The sequence below is a fragment of the Labrus mixtus genome, chromosome 20, assembly GCF_963584025.1.
Source record: "Labrus mixtus chromosome 20, fLabMix1.1, whole genome shotgun sequence".
Classification (NCBI taxonomy): domain Eukaryota; kingdom Metazoa; phylum Chordata; class Actinopteri; order Labriformes; family Labridae; genus Labrus; species Labrus mixtus.
The window spans coordinates 14,202,474-14,225,509 of NC_083631.1; the positions used below are offsets into that span (position 1 = coordinate 14,202,474).

Below are 23,036 nucleotides of genomic sequence, written 5' to 3' on the forward strand. Positions count from 1 at the left end.
TACTCACAACCTCCTCAACAAACCCTGTTCTCAAGAGATATTTAAACCATAAAGCATCTTCGGGCCTCTCCCTCTCTCCCCACACTCCAGAATACTTTTGAAATCTCGTCTTTCTCCTTCTCCACTTGGTCTCTCCATTGTGCCACATACTTTCTACATTTAATAACTACATGTTCAACTGTTTCTGATTGGTTTCCACATCTCACAAAGACCGGATGAATGTTTTCCAATGATATGTAGAGTGCTGTTTAAATTACTGTGACCAATTCTTAACCTGGTCGTTGCTCCCTCTGTATTTATCTATCTCCCTCTGAATTGAGTATAAATGTCTTCCCTTTGTCTGATTGTTCCAATATTGTTGCCATTGCTGTTTAATTTTACTCCATGTGACTCGTTTGCCCTCTGACTTAGATAATTTGATGTTAATATCAATCCTCTCTTTCTTTACAGCTTCCTTTGCCAACCTGACCACCTTTTCATTTCCTGCTATGCCTGAATGTGCTGGAACCCACATGAACATCACATCAGTCCCCTGTTTAACCACCTGGGAATGTGTAAATATGATTTCATATAATACATCTTGATGACTGTGAGACGATCCTGATTGAATACTGTATAGAGCGCTGACTGAATCACTGCATGTCAGCACTTTCTCTTCCTTTAATTTGCTCAACACGTTCTAATGCAACTAAAATTGGCGTACAAACGTTCAGGAAATCTGACATTCTCTTTGCTACTTCAACATTGAATTTTGGGATATTTGTCATAGGGTCTTTAGATCCATCTGTGAATACTTGTACATGATCTCCATATCTCTGTTCTATGTGTTCACAGAATTCACTAACTAAATCCACATTTCTTTTTCTTTCCGTTATCTTTAGTAACTCCAAGTCTACTTCAGCTGTCTCAAGCATCCACATTGGAACTGGTGGCCATAAAACAGCTGGACTGATATCCTTGTCATACACTCCCATATCAGTTGTAATTCCTAAGTGTTACCACTAGAGGTCAAAGTAATTTAATAACTGATGTGGATATTGCTTTGAAGTTACAAGCATAGGTTACAAGAAGCTTGCTACAAAGTTTACTCCATCACTGCACTGAGGTCATCTTAAGTGACGAGAAGGATAAAAGAGAAAAAGTCGATGGTTTTAAATTGCTTTGAACAGTTATGCTAGCGTGTTCACAATGAGTTAATCCATATTGAATATAGTTTTGCATTACGGTTGTCTTATAAATCCTCTCTCAGTGCTAATACAATGAAAACCAGCATTAGTACAAGTATGAACAGCTTTTTATTACTGAAGTTATATCTCATTACAACACAAGTGCAACTGTTGGAACAAATTCAATTTAAAAAAAAGCTATTTTAATGACGGGTTCCTGGTGTTGAGAGGTTTTACAGTCTATGGTTGAGACAGAAAAAAAAGTATATACAAGTATATATAAGTAAATATATATATATATAAGTATATAAAAGTATATATATATATATATATTCGGTTCAGACTCAGAGAAAGCAGTACTTCCAGTGAATCCCTTCAAAATAAAGTGACCAAACTGAAGCGAATAATGATGCTTATTGATCACTTATGATAGCAGAGAGTATAAAACATACATTAATACCAATTTTTTTTTTTTTTTTTTTTGGGGGGGGGGATTACAGTGTATGTAACTGCTCAAACACTCTTTGGATACTTTTAATAATAATTGGTAATGTAAATAATATGACTGTCTATGAGCACTACTGAAATGAAAAAGAGACTGCAGAGCTATACTTTCCTTTAGTCCTCTTTCACGTCTCAAACTTTATTACTTCTGTTTTATTTTCCCTTAAAAAAATCACAACTTTAACTGTCAGGTTTTTGTTTTTGAAACCTGCTCTTTTAAATGGACTGGCCTCTGGTGGCCCTTGCTTTTCACTGCAAGATAGGAGTGTCATGTCACCACAGGAGGTGGAGTCTGGACACAGGCTGCCCTGTGGGGGACAGAACTGGGTGGAGCAGCAGGGGGAGCTGTGGGCGGGGGGCTGGTGTAAGAAGGGAAAAGTTTGACTGAGTGGTTTCACAGGGAGCAGAGGCATTTGAGTCGGGGCACACATGCCTCATCTGTGAGAGGCCCTACTCCCCTTGGCTGGCTGGCATCCCAGAGCAGAGGCAGAGAGAGAGACAGTGTGTGAGACCGAGGGTGAAGAGAACGTTTGAAAGTAAGGTAGAGTAGAAAAAGGGAAACAGGGGTTTGAGAAAGTTTCTGAAAGAAAGAAAAGAAGATTAGAGACCGAGCAGGGTGGCTCCTGCAGGTTGTCTTTCACTAGTGTATTTTTATCCCTACTGAGCAGGCGGTGTGTGCTTGGAGTTGACAGCCATGGCGGATACAGGTGTCATGAAGAAACACCAAGCAGAAGTGCCCTATGATGATGATGATGATGAGGAGGTTTCTCTGGTGGGTGCTGCCACTGAGCCAGCAGTCGATGACGACGACCCTGACGAGGAGGAAGACCTGGTGCTGGCGTCTGGTCCGAGAGGCAAGAGTGAAGCGCAGATGAACGGGATCATGGTCCTGTCTCTGCTGGATAAGATTATCGGGGTGGTAGACCAGATCCAGTTGACCCAGAATGGCCTCGAGGCTCGGCAGGAATCCATGGAGAAGTCGGTGTCGTCCATCCAAGGGGAGCTGGCCAAGCTGTCCAAGAACCACGTCGCCACGGCCAGCACCGTCAACAAGATGCTGGAAAAGGTTCGCAAGGTCAGCGTCAATGTGAAGACGGTGCGCAGCAACCTGGAGAAGCAGGCGGGCCAGATCAAGAAGCTGGAGAGCAACGAGAGTGAGCTGCTCAAGAGACGCAACTTCAAAGTCCTCATCTACCAGGTGAGGCTGTTTGTATCAGCTTATTATTTATTCTTTTCCTGACACGGTGCACCAAGTTACACTAAATAATCTGACAATCTCTTCATAACAACTTCACATGTGGCTAAAAACATACTTTTAGTTATGTTACACTTGCAGTGCATGTCGGTCCTTAAAAGGAGTGTGTTGCATTACCCCGCATCACAAATAAAAGTTTAGAGCCAGTGTGAAATTTCCCCCGAGAAGCTTTCAGTTAGCCGAGTGACTTCTGACATCACATCGCAGAGAGGGTTAGTGTCACACTGCAGCTTGAGTTCACCCTCAGCGGTGAAAAACTAAAAGAGGCGTAAGAGTTTCTGAGGATGGAGGATAGCAGCCAAAAGCTTCAGCTCTGTGGTTTCCATGACATAGAGGTTGGATAACTTTTTCCTAAAAAGTTGATGTAATGCTTATTAAGACCCAGACACTGCCGTCGACTGTTTAGAAGCAGTTGAATGTTTTGTTTTTATGCTCAATGAGGGGTGGGTTTCAATAAGAAATTATAGCTTCCATGGAAAAAGAAGGCAGGTAGTGATCTCTCCCACTCTACAGGAGTCCATTACCCAATGACACTATATAAAGACTTGTGGGGGTAAATAAAAATATAAGGCCTATAAACACAGGCACGAAGGGCTACTTGAGACAGGACCAACGCCCCAGCTCGAGGCTGCTCGGAGATAGATAGTTGGCAGGCTGCTTCTGCAGAGATACAAATGGGACCATGAACATCTTAGTGAGAAACTATGTCAAACAAAATCTCGTCATGTGCCCTTAAAAATAGTAATTTGTCTTTAAACTACAATGAAAGGAACACCAGTGGGTGCTACCCTATGCACATCACTGTGCATCATAACCGTTGCAACTTTTGAGCTGGAAAAAGTTGAAGCATTTTCTTTAAAAACACGAGTACATTACATACATAAGTTGCATGATTCTCGTATGTATAGAACTTCAGGATCTGTCATGGCAGGCCAACTCAAGCCCCTCCCGGGCTGTCCACTGTAGGAGAAGGTTACACTATTGGTATCTAACAGAAATCCAATCATAGATACTCAGCCCTAATAAATTACTCTGTAAAGCAGGTGCCTCCTGCTGTTTGTGACACTGTTGGGTGGTTTACTGGGAGCCTTTTCAGCACCATGTCTACTCCTTGGGCAGTTGTCAGTGTTGGACACTGAACTGAAACCTGGTAACACTTTTCTTAGCCGGAGCTCATTGCAAGAAGAGAAGAAGAAAAAAAAAGCGTACATTGATACTTAACATCTGAAAAATGAGCGGGTTCTTGCTCATATTGCTTTACAATGGTTGCATTGTTGCTGGATTTTACAGGTGATGAGATAAAAAGAACAGAATCGGCTGTTTTAGATTTATTTCTGCGCTTTTCGTGCATTTATTGTAGTGATAGAACAGTCGATAGAGTCGGAAATCAGGGAAAGAGAGCGGGGAATGACGTGCAAGAAAGAAGCAACAGGTTGGATTCGAACATGGGCCGCCCGTCAGGAGGACTATCGCCTCCATACATGGGGCGCGTGCACTAACCACTGTGCCACTAGCACCCCAGATCATGCTGTTCTGATTGATTTCAAATGGGTAAAGTTTTACTTAAAATTTTGTAACATGTTTTGACTTTTCTAAATTAGATTGAAAAATGGCAATATGGTAAATGACCTTGAGCTTGTATGGCGCTTTTCTAGTCTTCTGACAACTCAAAGCGCTTTTACACGGCAGATAACGCTTACACATTCACACACTGAGGGCAGAGGTTGCTTTGTATAAAGTGACCACCAGAGTAACTTACCCCATTCATACACATTCACACGCTGCTGACGAAGCAGCGGGAGCAACTTGGGGTTAAGTGTCACATGCCTAAGTGTCACATTAGACATGTGGCTGCAGGAGCTGGCAATCCAACCCCCCCGACCTTCCGGTTAAGAGACAACTGATTATACCCACTGAGCCACAATAGTTTGGCAGTATGTTGCCATACATCACCTTATCACAATGCTTGGCAATATAGTGCATTCTCACTTCTATTCGACAGATTGTTGCCATCAGCAGGCTGAGCAAAGTACTCTGGTGTTCTTACAGAGACTCAGAGTTTAATGGTGTTTTAGCAGATGGAGAGTAAATCCTTCTATCAATAACTACCTGTTGGTGATATCTCGTCTACAATGCTCCATCACTTTAATGCTCCATCACCGCCTTCGTTACTGTACTGCTCTCTCTCTCACTCTGAACTTTGGAGGAAGGAGCTGTAACTTCTATGTTGCAGAAGCTGTCTTGAGCGCCAGTGATCTATTTATGGCTGCAGCGGGGACCAGTTTTATTGAGGGACACTTAGATTGGTCAGATATTGGCACCATTGCAAATCAACACTGGCTCTCAGTCAGGTTTCACCCCTTTCCACCGTCTGTTTGTGTGTTAATGTGTTAGAGTGGGACATGTTTAAAGTAGGTTGAGATTGGGATTAAGGTAGGCATGTAGATACTGTAAAGGTTTTATTAATAGAATAAATGTAGGCTACTGTAGTGTCTTTACCAGAATACAAACTCAGTGTGTTTGCGTGTCTCCATTCCTTATCCATATTGCCTTTCACTCGCAGTGTCAGTGTCCAGTGAAGCTCAAATTTGAGTAAGATAAGTGAAACATTCACAGCATTACTTGTGCTGTGCAGGAGGTTTCCTTTGCCTCGGCTGCAGGTGCCGTATTTTTCTCCTCAGTCACTCAGCCTGCACTCTGAGAATAGACACTTAGCAGTAAGTAAGGACACCCAGAGTTTCTGTCACGCAAGAACTTTGACAGTGATGCTTTATAATTAAAACTGCAGTGATGGTAGTACGCATGATCCCCACACAGGAAGGGTTACAGAGACATGTTTAGTGAATGTACATTGTCGATCAGCAGGGCTGGAAGAAGTCTTCAGGTTTGATTATTTAAGCAGCAATCCCACAGGCTGACATCATGCTGCAAGTACAAGTCCTCAATTCATTTTAACTATTGAAATACTCCAGAGTATTTAGGTTCACATTATCATTTATAATTGGAATCTCATTTGTTTAAGCAAAAAAATCTAATAAGCAATAAATATCTTATGCTTTGTAAATGTAGAAGAAGCTTCATTTATTGCCCCAAAATGTAGAGGGATACAAATATCAAGTACACCTGATTTCCATTTGGACTGATTCAGTCTGATGGAACATTGGACAGGTCTAAAAGAGAAAAAAAAAGATGATTTTTGTGATCGGTGAATCCCCGTTTTTAATCAGTTTTTAAACCAATTCAACAGCACTCATGCTTACATACAAATGGAAAGTGTATGTTACTTTTAGTGATAAGTCAAGTACTGCTGCTCTTATTGAAGGCACTTTGGTTTTGCCTGCAGGTAACGCTCTTTGGAAATCTTAAATGAACTGAGAGGCTCCAGACTAACTGGCAATACCAGGCTAAAATGAACAAGCATAAAATAAAATAACTTGAGTAAAGTACCTCAAAATGTAACTGTAGCAAGGTAATTGTAATACTTTTATATTCCTATTACATTATGCATCTCAGATACGCATCAATCATTTTTGACAGATCTCAGCCTTCTGTATCTTTATATGCTGGAGTAATGCAAAAAAAGGTTTCTCATGGGACTGACTCCAGCCTCACTGTGGTCACTCTCGATCAAAAGGATCAGAAGATCAATTCGTGATTAGATTTACATGTGTGCTATGTTTATAGAGCTATGGTTGTATTTCAGGGGAATAGAATTTGAAAGAATGTGAGGGACAACTGTTGCACATCTCTCCTCATTAGGCTCTTAGACCCTTCGGGGCTTTTAGAGCAACAAATCCCTCAGAAGTGACCCTACAGCAGCTGGGTGTCTTCATCTGAAGAAGGAACAACCAATCTGTCATCAGAGCTCTGAGGAACACAACTGGCTGCTGATCCGAAGGGAGTCTCTGCTTTCACACCTTCCTGAGTTCCCTGCACTGATCTTATTGGGCCTGTTTTTTTATTGACCCATTGTCTATCCACAAGAATCATCAGCGATCAAACAAATCCACGTTTATTTCCCTATTACTGTTAGTCTCATATTTCCAGCTTTTCATCTCCCTCTCTCAAGTCTTATTTCCTGTTGAAGTGTGTGGCTAATAGTTATTGGATGTCAGTAAATACACAGATAAAACATTCAAGATGCTTAGTAATTGACCATTTTCACATCATTTTCACACAGCTGATGTTATTAAGGAACTGTCCAAATGCTGGTGTTAGCATTGAAGGGGTTTCTCTGCGATAACAACCCATTACCTTGTCCCGCTGATTACATAGCTACTTACTTAGGAAATGAATCATTTGACACAAACTAATGGTTTGCATATTATTTTATTGATTTAAAAAAATAAATGTATTCCTTCCACATCAGTTGGCAAGAAATATGAAAAATATATAATTTTGTCAGACAGATAGAGGTGTTGCCTTGCACCAATAACTGAGTCTCTATAGGGCCCTATGAAATCCAAAATCTGATTCAGTTTTTTTGCTACATTTTATTTTTTCTGTTTTCCGATGTGTTCCAGTGGATCAGATCAACGGGTTAAGTCATGGATCATTTGATCAATATCAGGAAATTGAGAAATGTAAAATATATTTGCTTGCCTTTATTTTTTTAAAAGGTAGTAGTGCCCGGGCCATCCCTGCTACCCTCAGCGCATGACAACATTACAAACCTTAAATAAAAATCCAACCTGTGAATTATGAGTTCACAGACTACAACAGGCTGTGAGATAATGTTACTATCTTGAAGTTGATTTGAACAGATCTTGTGCGTTCCCGACCATAAAGATTTGGTCCGTATGGATCATGGACTGGAGTATGTTGCACTAATAGTAAACAGGTGCGCGTGATGGCTGCCGTTCCTGTGTGTGTTTGTGTGTGTGTGTGTGCAAAGCATTGAATATTAGTGTGTGTCAGCTGCCCCGTGACGCTCTGACATGCAGACAGCAGAGGAGCAGAAGAAAGAAGCTGCAGCAACAAAAAGCGTGCTTCTAACTTAGCATATTTTTTAAACAACAATTTGATTGGTTGTAAAAACCCAGATATTTTTTTAAATAAATCAAACCCACACCCGCATTTTACAGTTTTACATCTTTATGATGATAAACGGGAGACTAGGGCCTAGACTAGGTGATTTCCCCGGTGTGGAAAGCACAGATGGAGTCACAGGATTTGTGTTTTCATTTTCAAATTCTGTGATTCCATCTGTGTTTTCCACATCGGGGAAATCACAGGGCCCTAGTCCCCTGTTCATCATCATACAGATGGCAGGTCTAGAATTTGTCCTGGCTTAATCTGATGCTGGCTAAAAAAACCTCAGCTGGCACGAAACACAATCTCAGCTCAGCCATACACATGTTCCCCACGCTCACGCAACATAGTGAACACGAGTTTTTGCAAACTTTCTTTTACAGACTTCTCTGCTTTTGTTTTTGAATTCTTAACGAGTGCTACATATTTTCTTTTACAGTTTTCTGCCCAAAAATGTGCAGTACATTTCTTTAGGCAATGGATCAGATAACTCTCAGCCTTTTCTTGAGCTTCATACAATATCATTTTTCACACTGTAATAAGACCTGCTAACACACAATAAGGTTGAAACGTTGTTGTCAATTAAATGTCGCCATTCTGTGGAAATACTTCAAGGTTTACATGCAAAACAAACACCAGTGTGGGAGATCATGTGCATGCTTTATTTATACTGTGGTTCAGCCTGTCATAAACTGGGACTCACGCGCGTGTGTTTCACAATGTGCATTATATATTTAATTATGAGGATTAATCCCAGTCATGCAATGTGAGAGTCCATCAGGGTGTGAGACAGTGCTGCTTTCTGTCTGGAATCAGGGTGTGTTTGGCCGCAGCTCAAGGACAGGGATATCCATGTGGTTAACTCTATCAGTGAGATGTAAGACCTCTCAGTTACAGTCTGCTTATTCCACAGCAGCCTCACAGAGCCTCTGGAGCTCAGACCCCAGCCAACAAGCCTCGCCAAGAGCCCAGCCCACTTCTCTTTAATAGCCTATAGCCCTGTCCAGACTATTTAATAACTCAATCCCACTAACTCCAGACAAAGTTCTCCAGCCAAGCCTTTTTTGCCACTTCAGCTTGCTGGTTCTTTTTACCAGTTTGCGCGAGATCTCAGCCTCATTACAGAAAATGGCAGTTGTGAAACACATCGTCATCAGCTTGCAGTCAAGAGCACCACCTTAACCAGCAAACACTTGACCAGCAGCACCAACTTTGTGATGTGAGTCATTCCGCCGGCATGTGTTTGCTTCTCCTGCCAACATGCCCACTTGTTCTCCTCCCTTCTTCTCAGATTCTCTCTCCGGATCACTCCCTCTCTGTCTATCAGATGAGCCTGTTCTACTCCCACGCAGTGATCTTATCCAATACAAGGACACAGCTCATTCAGTAATTTGTGCCACACTTGTATACTACTTTTACACACCAGTCTCTCCTCTCTGTCCTTCCCTCCTGGTGTGCTCCTCTTTCCCATGCTAGTGGAAAGATATCTGGCAGGCTCCACATTTCACTGCTGCATGTCAGCTTCTATGTTGAGCCAGTTCTGAGTTCCATTACTTACTGGTGTGGGAGCCTCTGCATTTCGAATGTTGTCAAGTAGATCATGTTTGTAGGATTGCATGCTAGCAGGCATTGACACATGTGTTCAAAATCAGTCTTGTTTTTTTTTTTTTCAAGGGATAGAACATCATTTGGGGTAAAGGCTTTTTAAAATGTCTGGCAAATAGTCAAATGAGATGAGACCACTCATGCCTCAGTGCTAAGGATGAGGATATAGTCATTCACCTTAGCGTGTAATCACATGAAGGGGAAACAGGAAGTACCAGCTAGCCCTACTGTCAAAATACTCTAAATTCTGCTCCACAGCACCCATAAACTACAGTACGTAAACTTCTAATTGACTTTAAAATGTGCCTAATGACAGTCACTCCCTTGAATCACTCTGTTTCCAGTCTTAGTGCTCTGTTTTTCTGAATTAACGACCTCATTTTCTCAAAATTATGAGTGAAATTATTATGAAAAAAAAATGTATTGTGAAATTAGATTTTTTTTTTTCTCTTCAATTGAGAAAAACAGTAGAGTTTTTCTTCTTAAAAACGTAACTCTTAATTCTGAGATAGTTATCTTGTTAATTCAGAAAAAACATAGAAGATTTTATTTTCTTATGTGAATGCAATATGCTTCCCTACCAAAGTCATCATTTGTAGTACAAGTCCTGCCTCGGACAATGCAAATAGATCAAATATTTAAAGGATTTTGAGGTATTGAATCAGATTACAAGCATAGAATGTATGAAGAATGGACAGCTGAATACCAAGCCTCAAGTGAAGCCAAAGGGTTTACAGCTCCCCATGCTACCTGGTATAGTATAAGCCATAAACCCCGCCTCCTCTATGTTCACAGATAGGACATTATTCGACCTGCACACCACCTGCTTCCCTATAAAGTTTATTTTGAAGTATTCATTTGATGCTATAAAACAGTGTAAAATGCCATGACAAGTGACTCCTGCAGTACTGTGTACACCAGTTAAGTAGAGTACAGCTGACATGAGGAAATTGAAGAGTAAGCAACACAAGAGTCCTGGAACTTCCACGACCTTGAGTGTCTGCTTCAATCTTACACAATAATCTGTTTTGCTGTGGAGCTGTACCCACCTGAGGGATTTATGCCTTTTTTTCCCCAGTATGTTTAATGTGTGTTTAAGTTAGCGGCAGCAGCGTGACATCAATACAACAGCTCTTCCAGCTGATGGGATATTTTGGCTTCTTCATGTTTAATGGGAGATAGCTGTTCAAAGTTCAAAACCATTGTTCTCACTTCAAAAAAACCTTCAGTCTTTGATGCCACATGGTGAAAATTACTTGTGAATTTGAACAGTTTCCTTTTCGATTTTCAAGCTGACATGTATAAAATGTGAAAACGACGATCATCTGAATACATCAAACTGACAGAGGACAAAGTGTTGATTTGGCATCATTAGACTCTTCTAGTTGTGTGTGTAAGCTACAGGAGTTGGGTTCTGTTGATAGTGTTAGGGTATCCTTTCCTGAGCTCCTGACATTAGGATATACTGTAATCCAGCAGAAATATGATCCATGTTTTTCCAGCATGTGGATAACGTGCATATGAATTATTGCTATCATCTATTCTTAGATCTGTTCTTCTGCAAAAGTTATTTTATATCTTGCTTTTGTAATGTCTGGGAAGTGATGATTTTTAGATGATTTGCTCAAAGTCTTCCACTGCACTTAAAATGTTTTTGCACCTGTAATTTAAATGCTAAATTGTATGTGTCCTAATGCCTGATCTCAGGCATGAGCTAACCTTTGGTCTTAAAAAAATACCCCCATCCCACAGCAGCAGACAGGAGTTACCACCTAGGAGACCAAGCAGGTCGACTGTAGATTTGAATAGTTGTAGTTCTCATCCAGCACCCTGGCTGCCAAACAGAAATGTGTCCTCATCCTCGTACAACATCACACTTGCAGGGAGCTGCTGATACCCTCCATGCTGCTTATTCCAAGATTTGTAGGCACACCCTTCATCACGGCCCAAATAAAATGTTGGCCAAATGAGTTTGCGTATAAGAGGAAACTGCTATGTTGCTTTTGATTATAAATACACAAGCAGCAATGCAATGCAATAGCGTAGTGTCTTGTTTCATAGCATGTGTCTGAATTTAGCCATCAACGGCAAAAATGGATTGATTACTTGTTATTTATGTGTTTGTGTTTGGGCTTAAATTCAAATGAATGTTTTTTACTATCCAGCCTTAGCTTTAAGATTTATGATGGACGTTCAACTGAAGTTACTTGCCAATCTAGCTATTATGAAAAATTTCTTTTTAAAATCCTTTTATTTTATACATATCCTTTCATTTACAACATGTTCTGGTAGCTCAGCATGCGTTCATCATCTAATAAGTGTAATCTATGCTACTAAAGAGTTTGTGTGAGAAAGTACAGTCTGCTATGTGCAACAGTCAGGTTACCCCCGTTGGTATATTTCCCAGTGCTGCTGTGGCAGCTCACTGTTCTTGTCATTGGTATGTGAGTTATAGGCTGTCACTGAGGTTGTGCCAGGACTCTCTGTGGGTTTGGTACCAATGGGATTAGATTTTGCATGCACATGGATGTTTAGGATGATTAATCTATAAATAATAGGCATCACACTTCAATTATGTTCTAGGGTACAAGGCAAACTTTGAAGGTGAAACTTTGGACTACATTTACTCCACATGTCAACAAGTTAATACACTTTAAGAACATTCATAATTTATAGGGTATAACACACTTTTTTCAGGTTAGGAAAAAAAACAGTCAAAGTAGTGGCTCAGGGTAAATTCAACAAAGGAGAACCCCCTGAAGCAGTGGGACTAAAAACTCTGCAGTCTGTCAGTTTTTCCACCCTTAATGTCACAGTGGCATTAGTCAGTACTTCACAAACAATAGCTCAATTCAGTAGAACGCAGTGTAGCTGATTGGCCACCTGCCTCTCTACTTGTGCCCCCAGATGTAATTTGGCAGTCATCTTTAGTCATAAATCATGATATTGGCCTTCAGTAAGTCAGTAGTTATATTTTCCTAAGGTTGAGCCCAGTCGTGTTTTCATGTTGGCAGCTCATTCATGCCCTCACATATACACATATCACATTAACCTGTAAAATAGCAAACTGAAAGGTTGAAACTGAAAATGAAGGATACCATGAATAATAGCAACACAGTCTTTTATCTAGCATCATATTGATTTGATTAAATTCCACATTCTCATTGCAGGCGATTGAAGAGAGAGATGCTGGTTTCTGAATGGTAGATACTATAAGGGGAGAAACTTATATAATATGTTCCAGGACTGTAGCTTCTAGTCCACACAGAGGCGTGAATGGAAAAGTAAATGTTCTTTCTTTGCGTGGGACCTTGGATTCCTGTGGTGTCAGAGTTGTGGATGTGGGAAGATTGACTTGTGGAAAAGGGCTTCCCCCTTCAAGTCCGTGTGTGAAATCACAAATCACTATGGCAGAAAAACCAAGGAACTCCCTTCCTGTGGTGTGCACTGTTAACGTCTGGAACATGACATCGCCATGCTGGCTAGATGGTACACAGAGCCCCTCTCTTTGAATGAATCTGTCTATGCACAGAGCTGGATCGTCTGTTAATTATTCCATTACCTGCAGGATACTTAAACATGGCACCATCAGAGCAACTTCTTCTAAAAAGGGAAAAGAGAGCTTTATGAAACAGAATTAAATGTGCCCTCTGTCATATGAGTCACGCAAAAAAAATGCCTGAGGTAGTGGGCGGCTGGTCCGCTCATCTGTGAATTGTTTGTGCCTTATTCAGGAGTGTGGGTGGCATTAATATTAATGGCCAGAGCACATTAGCATCCTTATTTTAGCCTCCTATCCCTTTAGGGATCAAAGCAATGCAATTCAGACCTCTACAGGGTTCTTACACGCAACCATCCACCTCTGTTTCATGTCAATCACTCATTTGGCCTTTTCCATCCTGGAGGGGCACATGGGCCAGTGATATCACTCATTGTGAAAGCTAAGTGCACAGCTGAGGGGACTGGACAGGATCAGACAGCTGCTCCTATGACTCACCGGAGAGGCCTTTCATCACACTGCCTTAAAGGGAATGGTGTGTGTGTCAGTCAGCATGTGTGTGTTTATGTACAAGGGAACAAAGTTGTTAAGGGTCTGCATGCATGTAGCTATATCATGATTGTGGATGTCTATGTGCATAGATTTAGTATCTAAACAAGGGACTACCGTACTGGTGTTTTAAGATTGTGAAAATAAAAAAAAATGAAGTTAAAAACACTCAAATAAGATGTTATCAATCCCAAAAAAATGCATTCAGTGAACTTTCCTTATCTGGACTTGATTGGATAATGCTTGACATTAAAGGGTCTCTAAAGTTATATATATATATAAATACATAATACAAGTATACATTTAAGTTTAAATACCACAACCCAAACCGAACCCTGCACACACACTAAACACAGCCAGACAACTTGGTGTTTTTGACTGCAGAAAACACATAGAACATGTTTTCACAGGGGATTTTCATTATTAATAATCCATTAAATATGCCTTTAACTGAATACATATATTTTTTTAATGCTACTAATTGGTAAAATATATACTTTTTTCTTTTTAAGAATATTTTTAATTGAGTTTTCAGCAATAGTACACAGAAATAATCACAGTCACACACGAAAAAAGGAGAGAGAGAAAAAAAAACATACACATACATACACAAATAAAAGTGACAGAGGAACTTTGTTGTGCATATGTTGCAATGGTATACATATCCCACAAACTATATGGGATACCTCTGTATGCAGCAGAATGCATACGTAAAGACAAATATTTGTTTTTGACAACATATGTAGGTAACAAAGCAGGAATGATAGATCAGTGAAGGTTTTGTTGGAGCAGATGGAGAGACACTGGCGCTCTTTATAAAGTGCTGATTGAGAACACAGTTTGCTCCGTTGTCCGTGGTAACAGACAGTGATGACATTTTCAGACTGCGAATGAGTCACACAGAGAACATTTTGTCTCTGATAATGTTTAGACAATAAAATATCACTGTGATTGTTATATGGACATCTTTTATTGAAGTCTGTTTTTTTTAAATATAATTTCTACCGTGATCTGACCTTTAAATAATACCAAATTTACTTTACTTATAAGAGGCCTTGCAGATACTGTATCCCACAGGTCCTTAGTTGTGATGACAACCTTAAAGACAATCTAATATGCAAAGGATTTTTTGTAATAGAGAGTCCTTTGCATGTATCTCAATCCAAAGATAACCTTAAACATACACTTTTTGTGTCCAGAAGTACTCCCCTCTGTATATTTATCTGTAAGTTTGATCTTATCTCTAGTTTACCCTGAAGAGAAAACAACCCATGTTGACTCCATCGCTCCAACCGTACTGGGTTTGTTTACATCTTCTTCTTATTATATCACATGAGGTCATGTGAGGTGGTATTTCTGTCCTCTGCTACACATTATAATCTTTATTATATCCTGCAGTGAGCCATGTCGTAAGTTTTATATCTTGAACTGTGTGCATGTTTGAGACAAGAGAGAATATTATCTTTGAAATGTCTCCTTGTTTGCATGATGCAGCCCCATATGTAATTAGGTTAGGTTAGTAATACAACTCATGTAGTTTGCGCTCCTTGTGTTGTGCCTCAGCTTGAGACTACTCAAACAGTGCTTTGCTTGACCTTACCGATCAAACACTCCCTCAGACAGACGCACTCAGAGCGAGAGTTCCCAGTCTTTCAAGCCAACTTTTCCATGAGTTATGATTCATACCTCTCTTTGACGTTAGCTACAGACCTCCCTCTCTTTGAGGGGAGAACACAAACACTCAGTCCCCAATCCCCAGGCATCTGTTAGTAAACACACTCACAGACACACACACACAGTGCAGACTTTTCCATTGCTTGCAGGTGGGAGGAGAGAGGAAGTTAATGCAGAAACCCTAATGAGCTACTTCCTCCAGCTCTCCGGTATCTCGTTTTCTAATCACAGGGAAACCCAAACAGGCTATGTTGTTATAATTATCTGTTTCCACAGATACACTGGGCTGAGTCAAGTTTTTAGAATGTAGAATACAAAATGTTCCAACTATTTTTGCACATGGATTTCCATAAGCCTTGAACGTCTAATAAAAGATTGATATGGTTTTATTTTAAATGTGACTGAAATACAACCTGTTATTTTACTTTGTGCTCTTTTGGAGCTTAACCACTAAAGAAGCCAGTCTGAGATATCAGCCAATATCAAACAACAACTGTTAGCAAATACCAAACCGACAGTTTTTATATACTGTCATAAGTTCTCCTCAGTAGGTTGTCTGATCAAATTTAAAGCAAAGAACAATTTAAACAGTCAATCAGTATTTTACAGGATTGTTAATGCTGAATAAGGGGTGAGAGTAATGAACACATTAAATGATGAACGCATTTAATTTAAACATGTAGTGTTTAAGTGATTCGATCATTTCGAGGTCAATTAGATTTTTTTCAAAAGTTGAATGAAAAGAGATCCATATTTAATTATTTTCAGTGACTTATATTCATCTTTTAGCATTTACAACACAAAGTTTTCATTTATCATTTAAGGAGAGGGACCTTAAGTTACAAAAAGTGATGATACAAATTGGAGGTGATGAAAATGTATATGATTTGAGTTATTAAGCAATATCAATGCATATGGATGAAATACTAGGCAGGGAAATGTGTGTGATCTGAAAAATAAGGTGATTCACTATCAATAAATGATCTTCTTTTGTTCCACCTTTTAAAAAAGAACTGGCCCATTCATCAAACCACTCCACCTTTAACCTTGTCGGAAGGGGAAGAAGAGGGGGAGGAAAGTTACAGAGTTTCATGAAAATGATGAATGACAATGTGTCACTGTGGGGAAGGAGGTGTTAAAGGGATACTTCACCCGTTGAAACATGAATCTGTATTGACATTGGGTCATATATGTAGTAGAAATGTGAAATACATTTTGAAGTTGGTGCCTTCTTGGCTGTGAAATGGCAGAAAGTGTCTTTTTGGCTCATGTGGATGAAAGACACCAAATCCCAGAATGCACAGCACCGCAGGCCACTCCCACTAAGGGCCTCTATTTCAGAATCAGAAATACTTTATTAATCCCAGAGGGAAATTCGATTGTTACAGTTTCTGCCGGCAGGCAGGCCTTATGTCTCGGCTGCTGAGCTGGCAGCGAGATGGCTGCTGCCGACAGGCCGGTCTTGTGTCGCGGCGGCCAGCGGCGGCTAGCGGCCCTGGTGGCCAGCAGCCGCAGCAGCCAAAACACAAGACCGACCTGTTGGCAGCAGTCATCTCGCCGCTATATTGAGATTTTTTCGCCATTATCAGCTTTCTCCATAGAGCCTGTTAGCATAGCTTCCAAGCAATATGGCGGACGTTAAGTTTCGATTCTGGGAGTGAGTTCCCACCCACTGATCTGTGATAGGTCTGTAGCTTCAGTGGTCGAAAACATGAGGAACTAGCGTTGTAGTTTCACCCTGCTAACCGCAACAGCTTCCAGTGACGCAAAAATCGTCATTTTGCGTCACTGGAAGCTCCTTTTCAGACTTAGAAATACAAAGATTTCCCATCTCAGGGGAAAATGAGGGCGGGTTGGACGACCATCCAAAAATACTACCAGGTTTCTAATGATACAAAGCTTAATGCAAATGGGTGAAGTATCCCTTTAATGAATAACCTACCTAGTTAAGTTTGTGCAGTTTCTCATGTCCAAAAACAGCTGAAGACCTTTTCTGATTCAAAATGTATTTTCGTAAAAGTGTTAATATATTAATCTCCATGTAACATCAGTTTCTCAAAAATTCCCAGAAGTGAATTAAGTGATGAAAACATAACAGTTATTCATTAAGAACCCTCTAAAGCTGGCCTCCTCCTCTTCTTCAGATAGTTGCGGTCGAGAATTGTGCGGCCAGTTCTTTTTCTTTTTAAAAACAAAGTAACATTAATCATGCTGTAAATGATAAATGTCATTTTCACCTCTAACTGTTTTATACAACTTCCATGCCTTTTTATTGCTCAATAATTCAATTCACATGCATTTTCATCATCAAATTTTGTTACTTCCACCCTTTAGGTCCCTTTCCTTAAATGACAAATGTAAGACAATAAAAATGATAAATATGGATATTTTATTTTATTTTTTACAAATCACAACTTTGTTATTCAAATCGACCTCAAATGAATCAAAATAACTTAATATAGAACTCCATTGTTCAATCTCCAGGATTTTTCATCACCTTCACTTTTAATAATTAAATTTTTGTTTCTTTCACCCCCACATAGAAATATCAGTGGCTTTTACAATACTAATTAATAATTGGACAACACGGTTACAACCTGAAATGTGATGAGTAACAATATATCATATTGTCACAATTTAACAAACATCATGTGGAACCATAAAGTCATCAGTAAGTGAGCTCTGGATGGATCCGATCCTGTACGTTGGATAATAATGATCCTGATTAGGCAGTACATCATTTATGTGAGGTGTGAAGCCCACATGGTACTGAACTTAAAGGAAGTTTCTCTTTTTCTCTGTCTTATGACATCAGTTGTTCCCAGGATGCTGTGCACTGTTTTTTTTCCATTGACTGGGAAGGCTTCCTGTGCTGAAACTCCTTTTAAAAGTGTTCCTAGTTCTGTTTCATGGAGAGAGACAAAACTGTCTACATTTCTGTTTATTGAGGGCCAAAATGCACACAACTGCATAAATGCTCACACTCATGCGTATTCATGCATATGTTGCTGTTGAACACAAAGTTTTTGTCTTTTATTAGTTTTTTTTCAGAAACTCAGGAGACGCAGGAAGTGTATATTTTTAATGTGGGCTTAACACAGGATATATGAGGCCACCTAAACAGTTTTAGTTTCTGTGAGCCTACATGTTTACTGTCAATGGTTTTATCTTTATGTCTGAAGAAAGTTCATGAAATTGTTGTGGTCGGTGAATGTGCTCATGCATTTAAAAATATCTCATTACTGATTTCATTTCCGCTCAGCCTCACTTTGCTCCATATGTATGTCTGCAAAGCAGCTGCAGTATTTATTTTAATTACATTGTAATGCACTTAGAGCAACCGACAACCCTATGTCTGTAAATTGTTGCAGAGATGTCAGCTGTTTATCTCGCTAAATTTCACCACCCACCAGAGAAAACATGAGCAGGTGGTTGCCATGGTGACAGGGGGTTGTGTTTATCTGTTGCTGAGAGGGGCGATGGTGGTTCATGTGGCGAGGGGAGGGGGGTGTTGGTAGGTAGGACTTAAAGCTGCAGTGGCTGGTAGCCAGAGAACGATAGATGGAATCCAGAGAGAGGGAAAGGCCAGCCCAAAATAAACCCACACAGAGCAGCCCACACATACACTGCATCAGATATGGAGGCAATGGCCATTTTATGAGAGGATCGGGTGGCAATATTTGAACTGCCCAGAGAGATGTGCTGATCATGTGACTCAACAGGTGTTTATTTTTCATTTCAGAAGTTTTAAGTTGTATTAAGATCTAATATTCCTATAAATGTTGCAAGTCACTACTGTCATAACACAACAAACATGCAACACTATAAGAAGAGTGAATAATCTGTATCTGATCCGCCTCTGATGTTGCATGCCTCAACATACTGAACTGTAAGACAGCTGCATGATAAAGATCAGCTTTTTCATAAATTTGCAATACATGAATTCTAAAGAAGGTGGTGTCCTTGGTTTGTGTCACATGGGATGAGAAAGGGGAGGTTTTGCAAAAACTTCGAATTGTACAGAGTAAGAGCAGATTTAATCTGAAGTGACAGCCAGGCGGGGGAGGAAGAGTGATTACGCTTCAAGTGAGATTGGATGATGAAGGTGCTCGCTTGTGTGTCGGAAGTGATCAAGAATTGCCATGTGTTGACATGCTGAAGGTTAATGATAATTTGACAAGTAATAGCTGCCTTAGAAAATGTGTTGCTATATCCCATATCAAAATAAAAAAAAATAATTGTTCATTTTGAGTTTTAGTACTTTATCACAGTTATGAAATGAATGAACACATTTTGAATGTATCAACAGCAGCACAACCATGTGTTGTGTGAATGACGTTCAAAACACTGAGTGAATCCAAAGATAAGTCAGTGCAGATAATGATGGTTAAAGAGGAGCAGTGAGGTGTGGTGGTGAGGGGATAAAATAGCAGAAGGTTATGCTGTCATAAGGACGAGAGTAAGTGGCAGTTTAATGCTTCTTCTCTGTACGGGCGTCTGGTATCACACTGACAGTGAACTGTACAGATTGATTGGCAGGTGTTTGAACAGAGATGTTAGGCAGAGAGGGCGTTGAGTCATTGTGAAACCCTCGAGTTACTCTCAGTGCATTTTGGAAACGGAAACTTAAAATAAATATAAATACCTTTATTTGACCGGGTGTGAAAATGATGCAATGCTTGCTGTACACATGTAGATACGTTGGAAGTTCATTTTTGCTTTCTAGTGAAATGAAAACTGCATTAGAATTTATTAAACATCTTGAACTAAAAACAAATTCTTAACCATTTTGGAATAATTACATGAAACAAAGTCTAATTTGTTTACAAAGAAAGAAGGTGTGTGGAAGTTTGAGAAATGATGGCAGAATGACAGGAAATATACAGCTCCTTGTCTTTAGTTTCATGATGAGTGTGGCGTTGTTGACATTTGACTAAGTCAGCACTAGATGGCACTCTACACTAGCTACAAGCAGTTCAATGATGTGCACTGAACATTTTATCTCTCACCCAAAGGCTATTAACTTTACTTTCTCTGGATAATTTGCATATGACATATTAAAATAAATCTAAAAATTCGAAGAAGTCAGTGCACCATGTCTGGTATATTGTTGTAAATATGAAATTGAAATGTTATTCTGCTCACACAGGTTTATCCCTTAATATAATGCTGCTGTTTCATAATACATTTTTGTTCTTTCCCATTTCGCTCCTCCAGGACCAAGTGAAGCCACCAAAGACCTCCAAGTCCAAGACGGCAGAGATGGCAGCTGAAGGTACAGCAGTGGAGGGGCTTGAGCAGATACCTGAGGAGGGTAAAGAGGGTCTCCCCGACAATCTCAATTCAGACGAGGAGGTGGAGATTGAAGAGATCGTTGAGGAGTCTCGTACCAAACGCCTCCAACGCTCTACCAAGCAGCAAGTGGACAACATAAAGAAAGCCTTCTCCAAAGAGAAAATGGAGAAGACCAAGCTAAAAACCAAGGAGAACTTGGAGAAGACCAAGCAAAGAACCCGTGAGAACCTGGAGAAAACAAGACAGAGGACCCGTGACAACTTGGAGAAAACCAAACACAGCCTTGAAACGAAGATTGGCAAGCTTGGGACCCGCATGACACCCAACCTGGAGCGCAGGGTGAAGATGAAGAGCTCCAAAGACAAGGTGAAGAAGTCCCTAAGCCCCGACCACACGGTCTACGCTCGCTCCAAGACAACGGTGTACCGAGTCCCTCCCTTCACTTTCCATGTTAAGAAGATCCGAGAAGGTAAGGAGGAGGTGCTGCCGAACGCAGAGATGGTAGAGGTGACCGAGACCGAGGGCGAGCCGGTCGGAGAGGAGAACGGCCTTGGAGTGCATGTGGAGGTGGAGGAAGGGGAGCTAGTGAGCGTTGACAGCCCCGAGATGGAGGATCTGTTGGAGGTGAATGAAGACTCTCAGCTGGTCAGGGTGGAGCCAGAGCACCTAAAGAAGGCCCAAAGTGAATAGAGCGTCCCAGATCTGCCGTGCTATAAGGGAAAAGATGAAAGGATGAAGAGGGGAAGAGAGTTTGAGAAATTAGTCTAAACACAAGGACACAATATTAGTCGTAGAGACTTCATAGACGTGATATCAATCCATGTTATCTCATGTGTTGTCTGTTCTCTTTTTATTGTACCACACAGGGATTACTTTCATATTTGCTCTGCTTTAAAAAACAAATAAGAAAAACAAAATATAAAACAAAGCACATATATAAATATTGAAACATGCCACAGTCTGACTGGTTATCTTAGATTTGAATACTAAGGGTGTTTGCTGTTTCTTGTTTGTTTGATAAATTGAGTGACTATAAGAAAAAAAGATATAGTTTATTTTATCGAGCTGTAATGTATCATGTACTATTTTCCATGAATGACATGCACATTATTAGGTGCTGTAACCAGAGATCGTCGGTTGGATGTATGCATATATGGAGGGTTTAAGGGATGTTTTGCACATGCAAATTATGATAATGAACAAATAGAAAATGTTTAGGCCATAAGGAGACATGAAAACAAAGTCCTGAGGAAGCAGGGCAGGATATGAGAAGGAATGGATTTAGAATATATATTTCCCTAAACGCATAAGCATTAAACTTATTAAGCATATAAACTTATAAGCATTAAACTTATTAACTTCCAGTCACTCAGGAGTCCTGCCAAAAACTCAAATGTACTTGGTGCCACTGTCAATTACAATGTAAATGAATTGAATGTAGCAGTATGATGTCAGAAAAATGATACAGGGTACAGTTAAACAGTTATGAATCTAAACTTTTAGAACTTTAAATCTCTATTTACTTTTTTATTTTAAGAACTAATGTGTTCCCTTTTTAAAGACATTATATCAATAAAATAAAATATATACATATATTTAATTTAAAGAGCACCTTCAAAGTCCTTTCCCAGGTAAAAGAAAATCAAACCATAAGCAGCATTTCGTACAGCTGGAAGTGGTAAATAGTGAAACATTCATATATACATCAAAGACAGCAAGACAAAACCCTGCATGTACATTTTTGTGCTTTGATTTTTTTTAAAAAGACACTAATAAAGAATTATGAATCTTTGAAGGAATCAGTAGTCCACCAATGAGTTTGAAGATGTACTTTCTGCCTTCTTTATTCTGTGGTTGTTCATTCATAACTTTAATCTATAATTTAAATCAAAAGTTAAAGCTGACATCAAAGAGCTTTAGAAAGTCACCTTTGCTGCAGTTTATCTTAAATTAGAACCTGGTTTAAAAAATACTAACTGCAGTGCTTTGATGTATAATTCAACATGGTGTATTTATTGTATCTGGACTTGTTGTACTCATCTACTTTCACTTAGCAAACATTTGCACGCAGGGGAATAAATATGAGTGTCATTATGATTGTACTGTATTTAGTCACCATGGTCACGGCTCATCACAGTAAATTTGAACATCCCTATTTAATTTCCCTCTGTAATCTGTAATTTTATGCTGAAAAATGACGGTCTCAAGAGCAAGATTACAGTTTGATGACTGACTACATGTGTTATTAAATTGCAGATACGATCCTAAATCTAGTCAAAGTCATACCGTGCAATACTACATTTTGTATGTATGGAGTGGCACTTTTATAAATGATTACCCGAACATCACGGTCCAGTTCATAAACGTTTTTGCAGAAACCAGGTGCTGTCTTGTGTACTTCATCTGAAGGGGTAAAGGATGCTTTGACAATTGGGTTGTAACTATTATATACTATAAA

At 39.8% G+C, this 23,036-nt stretch overlaps 1 protein-coding gene across 1 annotated transcript; it reads left to right on the top strand.

The window, feature by feature from the left end:
* The first annotated feature begins 2,062 nt into the window (after positions 1-2,062).
* On the top strand, positions 2,063-23,036 carry cavin1a (caveolae associated protein 1a). The gene is made up of 2 exons (XM_061027053.1): positions 2,063-2,868; positions 20,501-23,036. The coding sequence occupies exons 1-2, from the start codon at positions 2,365-2,367 to the stop codon at positions 21,266-21,268; spliced, it is 1,272 nt and encodes a 423-aa protein (XP_060883036.1). The 5' UTR covers positions 2,063-2,364; the 3' UTR covers positions 21,269-23,036.